General features: G+C 41.5%; 1 protein-coding gene across 2 annotated transcripts in view; it reads left to right on the forward strand.

Annotated features, from left to right (window-relative positions):
- LOC140197350 (laminin subunit alpha-3-like) overlaps positions 1-14,339 on the forward strand; it is a 320,231-nt gene that overhangs the window by 292,495 nt on the left and 13,397 nt on the right. For both annotated transcript variants that reach the window (XM_072257303.1, XM_072257312.1), the window contains 10 exons: positions 968-1,101; positions 2,713-2,866; positions 5,040-5,159; positions 6,718-6,860; positions 9,106-9,232; positions 11,319-11,456; positions 12,569-12,696; positions 13,032-13,175; positions 13,354-13,507; positions 13,601-13,779. In XM_072257303.1, the coding sequence (XP_072113404.1) occupies positions 968-1,101; positions 2,713-2,866; positions 5,040-5,159; positions 6,718-6,860; positions 9,106-9,232; positions 11,319-11,456; positions 12,569-12,696; positions 13,032-13,175; positions 13,354-13,507; positions 13,601-13,779 (1,421 nt within the window). The remainder of the gene's footprint in view (positions 1-967; positions 1,102-2,712; positions 2,867-5,039; positions 5,160-6,717; positions 6,861-9,105; positions 9,233-11,318; positions 11,457-12,568; positions 12,697-13,031; positions 13,176-13,353; positions 13,508-13,600; positions 13,780-14,339) is intronic.

Genomic DNA, 14,339 nt, shown 5'->3' on the forward strand with positions numbered 1-14,339 from the left:
TGAATATTTCTTTCCTTTATTCCAGTTCCAGAGATCTGGGTTCAAACCAGACCTTGGGTATTAGTTGATTCTCTCTGAATAGGTGGTCTGGTTTTCTCCCACATCCCAAAATCATGTGGATCATTGGGTTAAAAGGCCACTATAGCTTCCCCCGGTAGAATCTAGAGCTGAACAGAAATGTGTGGAGAATAAGATAGAAATGGTGCATTGTGATAGCATTGAACTAATGGGCCAAAGGGCCTTTGCTGTGCTTGGGACTCTACTTCTGCATCTACATTTCCTGCTGCTTTGGTAAAGCAGCGAACATAATCAGAGACCCCTTTCCACCCCGGACATTCCTACCCACCCCGCTCGTGGTCTGGTTGTCCCGTTCCCATCAGGGAGGAGACTACGTAATATCCACAACAGGACCATCAGATTGAAAAACAGTTCCTTTTCCCGAGCAGTCAGGCTGATCAACACCTCCATCACAATGTACAGTCACCTTATGTCCAGTCTAGTGTCACTTTATGGACAGTCAGTCAATTGATGTATATAAGCTATCTTGTGTATTTATATTTATTGTGCTTTTTATTATTATTGTGTTCTTTATCTTTTTTTTTGTGCTGCATCGGATCTGGAGTAACAAATATTCAATTCTCCTTTACACTCGTGTACAGTAAATGACATTAGACAATCTAGAATCTTAAATGTGATCAATTAACTTACTCCCCGTGCATCTTTGAACGTGGGTGGAAAATAGATGACCCATAGGAAACCATGCCATTGCAGGGAGAATGAATGGTGTCAGAATTGAATCCTGGTCACTGGTACTGTGTAACTAGTGTAACACCATAGCACCCTGCCACTGTGTCATCCCAATAAACCTGATTCTGATTCTGATTCCTATTCTAATTCTGAAACTCAGCCTTACTGGTTCCTTTAATGCAAGTTGTTTTAATTGCAAATACTTTTTCTTATCACCCAGCCTCCTGATACATTAAATTATCGAAGATATAAAGGCTGCATTGAACTTGGCTTTCTGAATGAAAAACTAATCAGCCTGTATAACTTTAAGGAAATATACAACATTAACACTACAGAAGACAGACCCTGTGAAAGGTAGGTTCATTGATGTTTACTCCTGGAGTAGGTATTTGAATCGCATTTTTTCTGGAGAACTATTCTCTATCTTAAAATTGAAAGATCTACATTTATGTAGAACACTTCACAACCTCAGAACATTCAAAGATGCTTTGAAGTTCCTGTTGTAATGTTATTTGTACACAGCAAGCTCCCAAGAACAGCAGTAAGTGACCAGCTGAGCTGCTTTATCAATGCCAATCTTCAAAATCGTGCCTTTGATATCCATTTGAGAGGCTGTTCAAGAGACACCGCTGCTCACAGTCAAAAGCCCTGTCAGGAAGTAGTGGCAGGATGCTGCCTGTATTAGAGGACATAAGATATAAGGAGATGTCAGACAAATGGGTTGATTTCTCTGGAGCAATGGAGATCTTACAGAAGCTTCTCTGTAACACTTTATTTTGCATTAGAGTCATGGACTCATCATACACTACAACACAGAAACAGTCCATGCCGAACTATTATCCCATCGACCTGCACACGGACCATAGCCCTCCACAACCCTCCCATCCATGTACCTATCCGAATTTCTCTTAAATGTTGAAGTTCAACCCGCATCCACCCCTTGCACTGGCAGCTCGTTCAGCACTCTCACCACCTTCTGAGTGAAGAAGTTCCCCTCAGGTTTCTCTTAAATATTTCACCTTTCATTCTTATTTTTTTACCTTGTTCTGCCTTAGTACACTGTGTAATGATTTCATCTGTATAAGCAGTATGCAAGGCAATCTTTTTCATTGGATATCAGTACATGTGACAATAATAAATCAATGCCAAGGTAGACAAATAAAGTGCAAGGGCCACAGTGAGGTACATTTGGAAATTGCAAATCATAGAGTCGTAGATCATTATAGCATGCACACAGGTCGTTTGGCTCAACCAGTCCATGCTGATCACGGCGCCCACTCAGCTAGTCCCAATTTCCTGCATTCGGCCCATATCTCTCTAAGGTCTGCTCCTCTCTGTACCTATCCAACTCCTCCTTAAATAATGCTATTGTACCAACTTCAACTGCTTCCTCTGGCAGCTTGTTGCATAAACATCCCCCTATGTGTGAAAAAGTTGTCCCTCAGGTTCCTTTTAAATCTTACCCCTTTCACTTCAGATGTGTATCCCCTGATTTTGGACTCCCTTACACTGGGGGAAAGAACTGCTACCTTCTACCTTTAGATGTCCATCATAATTTTAAACACTTCTTTAAGGTTACCCCTACATTTCTACATTCATCTTCTCATGTGAGAGGTCCATTCATCTTCCAGCGTGAGAGGTCCGTTCGTCTTCTCGCGTGAGAGGTCCGTTCGTCTTCTCGCGTGAGAGGTCCATTCGTCTTCTCGCGTGAGAGGTCCGTTCATCTTCTCGCGTGAGAGGTCCGTTCGTCTTCTCGCGTGAGAGATCCGTTCGAGAGGCTGAGTTACAGCAGGGTGGAAGCTGCCCTTGAGCCTGGTGGTAACATGTTTTCAAGCTTTTGTATCTTCCTGACAGGGGTGGGGGTTTAAGAGAGAACGTCCGATATTTAAGTACATCATCAGTTACCTGGGTTCTATTACGATGCAGCTGTTACCTGGTAACCAATAATTTATGTTTTATTTGCAGGTATAAACCATCCAAGGAACCAGGAAGTGATGGCTTCTATTTTGATGGTACTGGATACGCACTTATAAACCTGACCAATTCTGTGAACTTAAAGATCGAACAAACTGTTCAAACTTCCACAAGAGATGCAGTGCTGTTATACTTTGAGAAATCGGTAAATCATTTTGCAGTTTATCATTTGCTTCCCTCATAGTGTGGACACAATAGATTCACACTGTACAGAGACAGGCCCTTTGGGTTGTGTGTTCGTCATAAGTTGCCACTAGTGTAAAATTGCACGGTAGAATCTGGGGGAGCTGATGAGAATGTAGGGAGAGTTTAAAAAAGCGAACAGCAGATTAAAGTAACTGGGAGGTTGATGGTCAACATGGACTCAGTGGGCCGAAAAGCCTGTTTCCATGCTGTACCTCTCGCTTTGGTCATCTGTTATAGGAAAGACATGGTTAAACTGGAAAGGGTATAGGAAAGATTTAGAAGGATATTGCAAGGACCTAAGGGCCTGAGATGTAGGGAGAGGTTGGCCAAGCTAGGTTTTTATTTCTTGGAACGGAGGAGAAAGAGGGGCGATCTTATGAAAGTGTTTAAATTTATGAGAGGCATGGATAGAGTGGATGGTAACAATCTTTTCCCCAGGATAGTGAAGTTCAAAACAATGAGATATAGATTTAGGGTGAGAGGGGAAAGATTTAAGCGATCTGAGGGGCAACTGTTTTACACAGATGTAGTGAGAAGATGGAAAAAGGTCCCAAAGGAAGTGGTTGTGGCAGATACAATAGTCTCATTTAAGAAGTACTTGGGTAGATACCTGGATTGGAGGAATACGGGCCAAGTGTAGGAACTTGGGTGGGCATCATGGCCAGTATGGTCTGGTTGGACCAAGGGGTCTGCATATGTACTCAATGACTTTATGACTCACAATCACTCTATGCCGTTTACCAGACATTGGGAACTCTAACCTACGAAAAGAAGCTTTGGGAACTTACAAGCTGCCAAATTAGCATTAAGCCAATGTGCTTCATTTGCAGTTTGAGTGTGAATAGAACAAGGGGTCACAGAATGAGGGGTCACAGTTTGAGGATAAAGGGGAAGCCTTTTAGGACTGAGATTAGGAAAAACTTCTTCACACAGAGACTGGTGAATCTGTGGAATTCTCTGCCACAGGAAGCAGTTGAGGCCAGTTCATTGGCTATATTTAAGAGGGAGTTAGATATGTCCCTTGTGGCTACGGGGGTCAGGGGGTATGGAGGGAAGGCTGGGGCGGTGGTCTGAGTTGGATGATCAGCCATGATCATAATAAATGGCGGTGCAGGCTCGAAGGGCCGAATGGCCTACTCCTGCACCTATTTTCTATGTTTCTAATATCCTGTTCTATATAGTCCACCTAGCACACTGAGAGTAGTGCACTCCTTTCACCCAGTGCTGGAGTCTGCCGCCTCTCACGAACAGGAAGACTCCCATTCATGTTCACTGTGCTCCTACGTACTGCCCAGTTCCTACATCAAAGCTGCAAGTCACAGATAAGACTTACGATATTATTTTTCCTATACCCTTTGAGGAAAATCAGAAGGTTTTCCTTAGAGATACTCTTTTCAAACAAGACTTTCTTACTGACTGACTTACTTTTGGTGATGTTAACAGCTTAGCTTCGTTCATATCCCTCCCATCTATGGGAGTTAATGTGTCCTCAATTTAGACAAGAAGACCACGTCTGCTCCATCATTCAATCATGGCTAATGGTTTTCAACCCCATTCTCCCACCTTCTCTACATAACTCTTAACCCCCTTACTGAACAAGAATCTATAAATAATTACCTTAAATACTCTCAGTGACTTGGCATCCCCAGCCCTCTGTGGCAACAAATTTCACAGGTTTACCATCCTCTGGCTGAAGAAATTTCTCCCCATCTCAATCTTAAAGCGATGTCCCTTTATTCTGATCCTGTGCTTTTGGATTTTCTAGACCTTCCCACTTACGCAAAAATCCTCTCCAAGTCCACTCTATCCAGAACTTTCAGTATTTGTTAGGTTTCAATGGGATCCTACCTACCTAAACTCCATCTAGTGCAGGCCCAGAGACATCAAACACTGCTCAAATTTTAAGCCTTCCATCCCTGGGATAATTATTGTGAACTACTTCTGGACCAAGGGAAGGGCATCTTTCATTAGATAATTTATAACAAGTTATTGTTTTATCAACACTGCATGCTTCATGATAATCTCATTGCCATCTTTCACAATTGCTAGCTCCCAAAACAGATGCTGCCTAACATTTGTACATGTTTTTGTTAAAGAGTATGGTTTACAACCAAATCTTTCATAAATTACAGAATAGAAGCTGTGCTCTGACCATTGAGGGTGGAAAACTGGTGTTCAGATACAATCTCAAATCAAGTATTACCAACTCTACCATGTCAGTGAAAGAATTGGACCTTAGCAAAGAGAACGTGGTAAGTAAACTTCATTGCTTTTCTTTTAAGTATGTAGGAGAGGTAAAACCACTAGATTACATTACATTTAATATTTTATCTCTTTACTATTGTACCAATGAACATGGAGTAAATAGTGCACAGGATTTAACATAGTACTGTAGAAAAGTGTATGGCACATGGAATATTGTACACAGTGAACAATACTGTGTGTAGTATTGTATATAATACATAGTGAATAGAGCACATATGGTATATCAGTTGGTAAGTCAGTTTTCTTATTGTCACATGTACTGAGATACAGTGATAAATATTGTTTTGTATGCCATCCATACAGATCTTTTCGTCACATTAAATAGTACAAGGGAAAACAACAACAGAATAAAGTGTTACAACTACAGAGAAAGTCAGTGCAGGCAGACATTAAGATGCAAAGTCATAAAGGTAGATTGTGAGGTCAAGATTCCACCCTTATCACACTAAGGTACCATTCAATAGTCTTATAACAGTGGAGTAGAAGCTATCCCTGAGACTAGTTGCATGTTTTTTTTCAGGTTTTTGTATCTTCTGCCTGAATTGAGGGGAAGAGAAGAGAAGATACCTGGGGCAAGCTGGCTGCATTAATGAGGCAGCAAGAAGTGTAGGCAGAGTCCATGGAGGGGGGACTGTTTTCCATAATGTACTTAGCTATGTCCACAGGTGTCCATAGTTTCTTGAGGTCATAGGTAGAGCAGTTCCCAATGATGCATTCAGATAGGATACTTCCAATGATCTACTGATAAAAGTTGGTGAGGGTTGGATTGAGTTGTTCTCTGATATTGGCAGTGAATTTGCAAATGGATTCGCACCATAGGAAGAGACACCATCTTTACATCTAAGCATTTGACACCCAAAATTGTTGGAGATAACTCGGAAAATGTGTAGCTTGGATGGTTGATGTTTGGGTTGAGTTATTCTCTGATCTTGGAAATCCACTTGCAAATGTTTCAGCGCCATACAATGGTGTCTCCTCACATGGTGACATAACAGATGCAAATGGTTGCCAAGATAGAGAGCAAATCAATCCAATCTGGGCTACACATTTTCTGAGTTATTTCCATTGATGAGGGTCAATAGGAACATGCCAAATTTCTTTATAATACTAAACATGGTTTTTATATGGTATTTTATACAGATTACAGTACTTAATATTGTATTGTACATGATAATCAGTACAAATATAGGTTTGGTATATAGTTGTATAATGAGTGTGGTATTTTATCAAAGAACCACCAAAGCGAACGCTGTAGTTATATTTTGTAGTCTTTCTTCTAATTATAAATGTGCAAATAAATTATTTTGGATATTTTGTATGTGCAAATAGCAGCAAACATTGTTATTCTATTTGATTCAGGTAGCATAAATAAGAATGAATAACTACGGATAGAAAAGCAAAATAAAAACACTGTATTTAGTATATATTTTTTAAATTCCTGTGGATTTCCAGTAAGTGGGGTTATTTTTTTCACTTCTCAATTTATTAACTCTTTAATACTTAATCAAAATTAACAATTATTTTTCTACTTCAATTTAATCTAAGATCAAGTTGCAAGTAATCAAAAACAGCAAACGTGCTTTTGCAACCGTCAACAATGAACATGTCATTTCTGCTGAAGTCGATGTCAAAGAATTTAACTTTCCGAACTATTACCTGGGTGGAATACCAAAGCACATTAAGGAAAGGTATGTCATTATGCTTTTTAAAAATGAAAATAAAGAGTGGAATGCAAAACTGAGATACCTCTTAGACTCATAGTGTCATCAGGCCTGTCAGCCTAACTCGTCCATGCCAACCGTGTTGTCCAGTGAGCTAATCCCATCTGTCTGCACTTTGACCATAACTCTCTATACCACTCTTATCCATGTACTTGTCTAGCTGGCTTTTAAATGTTACTAATGTGCCCACCTCAACAACTAGCAGCTCAGTTGAAATACACACCAACTTTTACTTGAAAAAGTTGCCCCGGTCTCCCTTGTAAACCTCTCACCTCTGATCTTGAACCTATGCCCTCTTCATTTTAGAACCCCTTTCCTGGGAAAGAGACTATGTGCTTCAACTTGTCTATGTCCCCCAACTTGTCTATGTCCCCATGATCTTATACACCTCTATCAGATCACCTCTCAGTCTCCTATGTTCCAGGGAATGAGCAACATTCTCCTGGACAATCTCCAAATCCCTTGGTTTCCTTAATATTCAGAAGTCTATCTATGCTCTGATTAAACTCAACACTAAGTCTCCTCATCTTTGTTCTTAATGGACAACCCTTCTGTCTGATACTGTGCTCCCTAGTCCTAAACTCCTCAGCTGGGAGTAACATTCTTCTTTGAATCCACCCTGTCGATCCCTGGGATAAAGATAATGTGCTCTCGTCTTGTTTGTGTCCCTTAAGGTCTTGTACGGTATACCTCTATCAGGTCTCCCCTCAGTCTCCCACATTACAGGGAATAAAGTCCTAGTGTGCGCAACCTCTGCTGGTAGCTCAAGACCCTGAGTCCAGGTAACGTCCTGGTAAATCTCTTCAGCACTCTTTCTAGTTTAATAACATCTTCCCTGTAGCAGAGTGATCAAAACTGTATCCAATATACTAAATGTGACCTCAGCAATACCTTATATAACTGCAACATAAGTCTCCAACTCCTATACTAAATGTTCTGACTGATGAAGGCCAGCATGCCAAGTGCCTTCTTTACCCTCCTATCTACCTCCAACAAACTTTTCTTCACACAAGTTGTATTGCAAAAAAAGCTGATTTGATTTATAAATGAAATTAATGAAAGATTATTTTTAAAAATAGCCATCCAGCTTGTTGCTGTGTGTGTTTTCCCCCAGCATCAGTAACATTACTCAAGAAATTATTGGTCCCTTTTGAAGAAATATAATCAGAATCAGGTTTATTATCACTGACATATGTAGTGAAATTTGTTGTTTTGTGGACACTGTACAGGGAAATACATAAAACGATTATTGAGTTACAATGAGAAATATATTAATAATAAATAAATTGTGCAAAAAGAGAACAGCATAGTGAGGTGGTGTTCATAGGTTCATGGACCATTCAGAAATCTGATGGTGGAAGTGAAGAAGCTGTTCCTAAAATATTGAGTGTGCATCTTCAAGCTCCTGTACCACCTCCATGATGGCAGTGATGATAAGAAGAGGGAACACCCCAGATGCTGGGAGTCCTTAATGATGGATTCCACCTTCTTGAGGAACTGCCTTTTGAAGATGTCCTCAGTGGTTGAGAGGCTAGTGCCTGTGATGGAGCTGGTTCCCTACAGCTGTGGGTTGGAGCTCCATTCACAGCTTAGAAGCTGGCGGTTTTATCCATCTTCATTCAGAGATTAGTCAAATAATCCAGGGCTTCAACAAGAGTGCCCGCTCACACTCACCCAGAGGGAAAATAGGGATTCGGTGATCTTACAGATGGAGAAAGTCAAAGGGTTCTCACACTCAGGGACTAGACAACTAATGATACAGTCACTAAGTGAAGATTGAGGGCACCCAAGAGCTTTTTTGGAGGAGATCTTGGAGATCATGGGACTGCAGAAGACTACAACAATAGAAAAGGGAAGAACCCATGAAGGGATTTAATTACGGGGATGGGAACTTTAAAATTTTATGGTCCTGCACCTGATTGTCTGCCTGCACTGTACTTTCTCTGTAGCTGTTACACTTTATTCTGCATTCTGTTATTGTTTTATCTTGCACTACCTCAATGGACCATTGTAATGAAGTGATCTGTGTAAACCATATTTAGAACAAGTTTTTCACTGTATCTTGGTACATGTGGCAACACTAAACCAACTCCAAATTCAATTCCAACTTGTTAATGCCTGTGTTTGACTGGGAGAGAGTTCAGCTGGAGGGTAAGCAGAGTCGTGGACAAATGAACTGTGCTGTAATTCTGTGTGACATCTTCTGTTGCAGTTTAAACATGCCTGTGAAATCTTCACTGAGAGGCTGTGTGAAAAATCCAAAGGTATCCTCTAACAACAAAGACCTATCCAGAGAATACACCATCGGAGTCAGTAAAAGGTGTTCTCAAGATTTGTTGGTGAGTTTTGAAGATCTTTTGGGCTGATTCTCAGTAATTTCATCTGCTAATCAAAAGCAGTGACTCCTTTCATCTTCAAAAAATTTCTCATTTTTACAGTACCTTTCACAACCCACTTTCAGGGCAATGCAAGTGGATGCTGGAATCTGGAGCAAAATTCAAGCTGCTGGAGGAGCTCAGTGGATCAGGCAGCAATTGTGGGAGGAAGTGAATAGTTCACTTTTCAGATTGACAGGCTTCATGAAGGACCTCCACCTGCACATTGATCAGTCATATTCCTTCACAAATACTGCCTGGCCCAGTGTATTCCTCCAGTAGATTTTTGTTTGCTTCAGGTCAATGAATGTTTGTAATTTTAAAGTCAAAGTCGAGTTTACTGTCAGATGCAGAAGTACATGTATGCATAGGTGCAATGAAAAACTTACTTGCAGCTGTATCACAGGCACAGAGCATCAGATAAACAGCATTTGCAAGAAAAACACAAGTTAAACAGATAAAGAATGCACAGCTTTTACAAGAAAGTACACAATTAGAACAACATTTTAGTGTGAAGTGATCAAAGTTGCTTTACTGTAGTGATTAGGGCTGTGCTGACTGGTTTAGAGGTCCAGTGGTTGAAGGGAAGTAGCTGTTCCTGAATCTGGTAGAGTGAGACTTCAGGCTTCTATACCTGCTGCCCAATGGCAACTGTGAGAAGATAGCATGTCTCAGGTCTTTAATGATGGATGTTGCCTTCTCGAGGCACACCTCCTATAGGTCCTATTGATGGATGAGAAGGATATCACATGATATATTGGGCAGAACCCACTGCTCTCTGCAGCTTCTCATGTTCCTGCACATTTGTCAGAAGGCAAAAACTAATTTTTTTTCTCTAGAAGTCCCCAGAAGTAGCAGATCAGCCACATTATCTGGTAAAAAGATGTTGTGCTGTGATTCAGCAGGGAGATCCACTGCCTCACAGGTCCAGCAACCCAGCTTTGACCCCAAGGCTGTGGTCTATGTAGAACGTGCATGTCTCCTTCACACACCCCAGACTCTTTCAGAAGTCGCCTTAAGAATTTGTTGTTATACTGGTACTCAGGTAGATTACTGATAAGAAGGGGCATATGACAGAAGTATTTCAGGAATCTGGAACATAATAGGAATAAGATAGGAAGTAATTTGCAAATCTTTGCATCGGGCCTTGGTGGGATTTCACGAGGACTCTCATGCAGTTTTTGTCTCCTTATCTAAGAAGGGATGGGTTCAGCAAAAGTTCCCCAGACTGGTTCCATTGATGGTAGGTTTGCCTTATGATGAGATTGAGCAGACTTGGCCTCTATATTCGAGAGCTTAAACAGGAGGTGATCTCATCAAAACTCACAAAACCCTTTTAGCCCTTGATATGGTGGACTCCTGGTATGACGTTTATCCTGGTTGAGGATTTTAGGACCAGTGGGCACAATCCCAGACTAAAGGGTTGTCTGTTGAGGACAGGGATGAGGAGAAATGTCTTCACTCAGAGAATGGTAAATCTTTAGAAATTTCTACCCTGGGGCTTACGGGAACTCAGTGTTGAGTTTCATCAAAGCATGGATGAGCGTCTGAATATTAAGGGAGCCAATGAATTTGAGGATTGTCCAGGAAAATGGTGCTCATTCCCTGGAATGTAGGAGATTGAGGAGTAACCTGAGAGAGATGTATAAGATCATGGGGGCAAAGACAGGGTGACAACACATAGTCTCTTTCCCAGGGAGGGGGTGCTAAAAACAAGAGTGCAGAGGTTCAAGATCAGAGGTGAGAGATTTAAAAGGGACTTCAGGGCAACTTCTTCACACAGAGGGGGATGTGCATTTGCAATGAACAGCCAGAAATATTAACTGAGGCGAGTATATGAGCAACATTTAGAAGCCATCTGGAGAAGTACATGGATAGGAGAGGTTTAGAGGACAATGGGCCAAACACAGGCAGATGATACTAGCTCACTTGGCCATATAGTCAGCATGGACGAGTTGAGCCGAAGATGAGACACGATGGTGATGAATAGCGGGACAAACTCATGGGGACTTGCCAAGTGATCTCATGTTTCTCCTGTTGCTTCCATCAGCTGGTACGGAATGCCCACTTCACCGGCAAGGGGTTCTTGGGCCTGAATGCCTCCAGAATCTCCTTCCCTGCCAACTTCCACATTGGATTCGGTTTCTCTACAAGTCAGCTCAACGCCCTGCTGTTTTCTTATGGAAAGGTGAGTGCCTTCCTCCTTCCTCCACCAAAAATTGATGAAGCAGTCAATGATTGTCGTGTAGTCACAAAGTTCTCCAAACTCTCCAAAGCATGGAAAGCCATCCTTCAGAGAGAAAAGTAAACCCCAGTACATGAAGGCTAAATGTGTTGGAATATTCCCTGCTGATATATTTATGTAGCACCTTTCACAGCCCCAAATATTTCAGCAGGAGTGAAACAGACATTGCTGGAAGCAATCCAACTTGTGCATAGAAACTCGCACAGCTACCATGCGATAAGGGCTTGATAATCTGTTATTTTAGCTTTTGATGAAGGGGTAAGTGTTAGTCCAGGAGCAACCCTCAGACTTGGCCTAAACCTATCTGCCTGCACATGATCTATATCTCAAAATTCCCTATTTGTCTAACAGCCTCTTAAACTTTAATGTTGAATCTGCTTTTTACGTCTTCCCTGACAGCCTGTTTCAGGCACCCACAACACTCTGTGTATAACAACTTGCCCTGCTCTTCTCTTTTAAACTTATCCCCTCTCACTGTATATGCTTGTCCTTCAGTATTTCAACCCCTGGAAAAAGATGCTATCTTTGCTTTTCATAATCTTATAAATCTCTGTCCAGTGTCCCTTTGGCCTCCGATGCTTCAGGGAAAACAACCCAAGTTTGTCCAGTTTCTTACAGCTAAAACTCACTGATCTAAGCAGCATCCTGGTGAACCTATTCTGTAGCCTCTCCTGGCTCATTAATTCCAAACTATGCACCCACAGTCAGCACCACCCAAATCTGGTTCCAATCCACCAGCAACTAGCCCTGCCCACTCTTACCCCCAACCCCACTAGCCCCTCCCAGCAATCAGCCCTGTCTAAACCCACTCTTTCCCACAGGCATCCCACCAGTCCTTCTCCCTTTCCCATCCAATCCCACCTACCAACTGCTCCTTATTCTTCAAGTACAATGTTACCTACACTAACTGTGTGGCTAATGACCAAAATCAAGTCCTTCATTCCCAATACGACACTTAACTTTACTCTGACTTTCAAATGTTGTGTTATTTTGGACTATTAAGCAACACTGCCATTGCCATATTCTGAACGTAAACATCTCTTTTACTTTTGTAGGACCATCTTGAAGTCTCTCTGGAAAATGGAAAAGTGAAGGTGAACGTTCTTGGGAGACCCCTCACATCTAAAAGCTCTTTCAATGATGGCACTGACCACTATGTCTCAGTCCGGAAACAGAACGGCAGGTGTGTTCATACTGTTGTTTCCTGGATCTTTTGTCAACTCAATAAATTGTCTCTTGCAGTCGATATGTGAGAGTCTCTCAGACCAGACACCCCATCCGCACGGCACATGGAGCTGTGAGCAATTCCTAGGAAATTGTTTTCCAGTCTTTTCACTCAAGATGGTCATTTAATTGTATTACAGAAATGATGAGCAAGATGTAGGTCGCTGTGGCCTCCTGCACTGTTATAACAAAGCCTAATGTAAGCCTGAGAAACAACATCCATCTGGGTACTAACAGTGGTAATAGCAAGTTATTATGATATAGTCACCACTTCCTCTTTGTTTACATTTCTAGGGTCTACCTAAACGTAGATGACCTGGACCGGAGGGACACACAACTGGGAGTGGAAGAACGTGCCCCAGAAGACACAGTGTACTTGGGAGGGAACAAAGACGTACAGAACTTTGATGGCTGTATCAACAATGTCTTTTTGAAGAAGTAAATACATTTGATATCTATCTATATATATATATTCTTTCTTTCCTTCCTTCCCCCTCCCTCCTCCTTCCTCCCCTTCCCTCCTCCTCTCCCCTATTTTCTGTTGCATTCCATAAGCCTATCCACATTCAAATCTCAAGAAAGCCCTGACTAATCACAACTCTATCTCCCTTCTTAGGGAAAACCAAGATCCTAAAGTTGAAAATTTCATGTTTTTGACTGAGGATTCCAATGTAAGGCTGGATACCTGTCGCCAACAGAGAGCTCCAGAAATGCTCATGTTAAAAGAAGGCAGAAAGCCAAACGGCCAGGAGACCATGAAGATCAGTAAGGTATGTAAAACTGCTACCACAGAACTTGGAGTAACATTAATGAACAGCTAACGCTAACAGAGGGTTCATGCTGATATAATATTTCCCTTGAAGCAGAATGGAAAGAATCACAAAGTTGTTCCTGAGCTTTCAACAAAAGAAAGTACAGGCCAGGAGTTTAATGGATGTCAGATGTCATGGCAACCAAAGGCAATCAATGGAGCCTACCAATTTGGAAATTCACCATATAGTCGACTGGAGTACAATCACATTCCCAAGTCGTTTAATGAAAGGTAATTATGGGTGTTTTTATTTTACTTTTTATTGGCTGAAGGTCAACATTGCCCATCCCTGATGGGCTTTAAACTGAGCGGCTCACTCTGCTGTGTTACAGGGCAGTTCAGAGTCAAGTACAGTGTTTGTTCCGGAGTCACATACAGGCCAGACTAGGTAATTCAGTTAACAATAGATATTTGTTCTGGAGGGACTTCAGAGAGTGCAATGGGTTTTTCAAGACTTAGTGCAGTTCATGGTAACTACAAGCAAGACCAACTTTCTTCTCCAGGCTTATTTGATGAACTGAATTAAAAATTATCAGCTGCACTGCAGGGATTTAAAGTCTCTCAATCATTATAGGAAAGATGTTATTAAACTGAAAGAGTACAGAAAAGATTTGCAAGCATTTTGCCAGAACTTGAGAGACTGTGTTGTAGGGAGAGAATGGAAAGGCTAGGACATTATTCGCTGGAGCATTGGACAGATGATCGTATTGGGGTGTATAAAGTCATGAGGAGCATAGATAGTGTGAACATGCATAGCCTTTTCCCCATAGTTAGTGAATCAAGAACTAAGC

The sequence above is a fragment of the Mobula birostris genome, chromosome 1 (genome assembly GCF_030028105.1).
Source record: "Mobula birostris isolate sMobBir1 chromosome 1, sMobBir1.hap1, whole genome shotgun sequence".
Lineage (NCBI taxonomy): Eukaryota > Metazoa > Chordata > Chondrichthyes > Myliobatiformes > Myliobatidae > Mobula > Mobula birostris.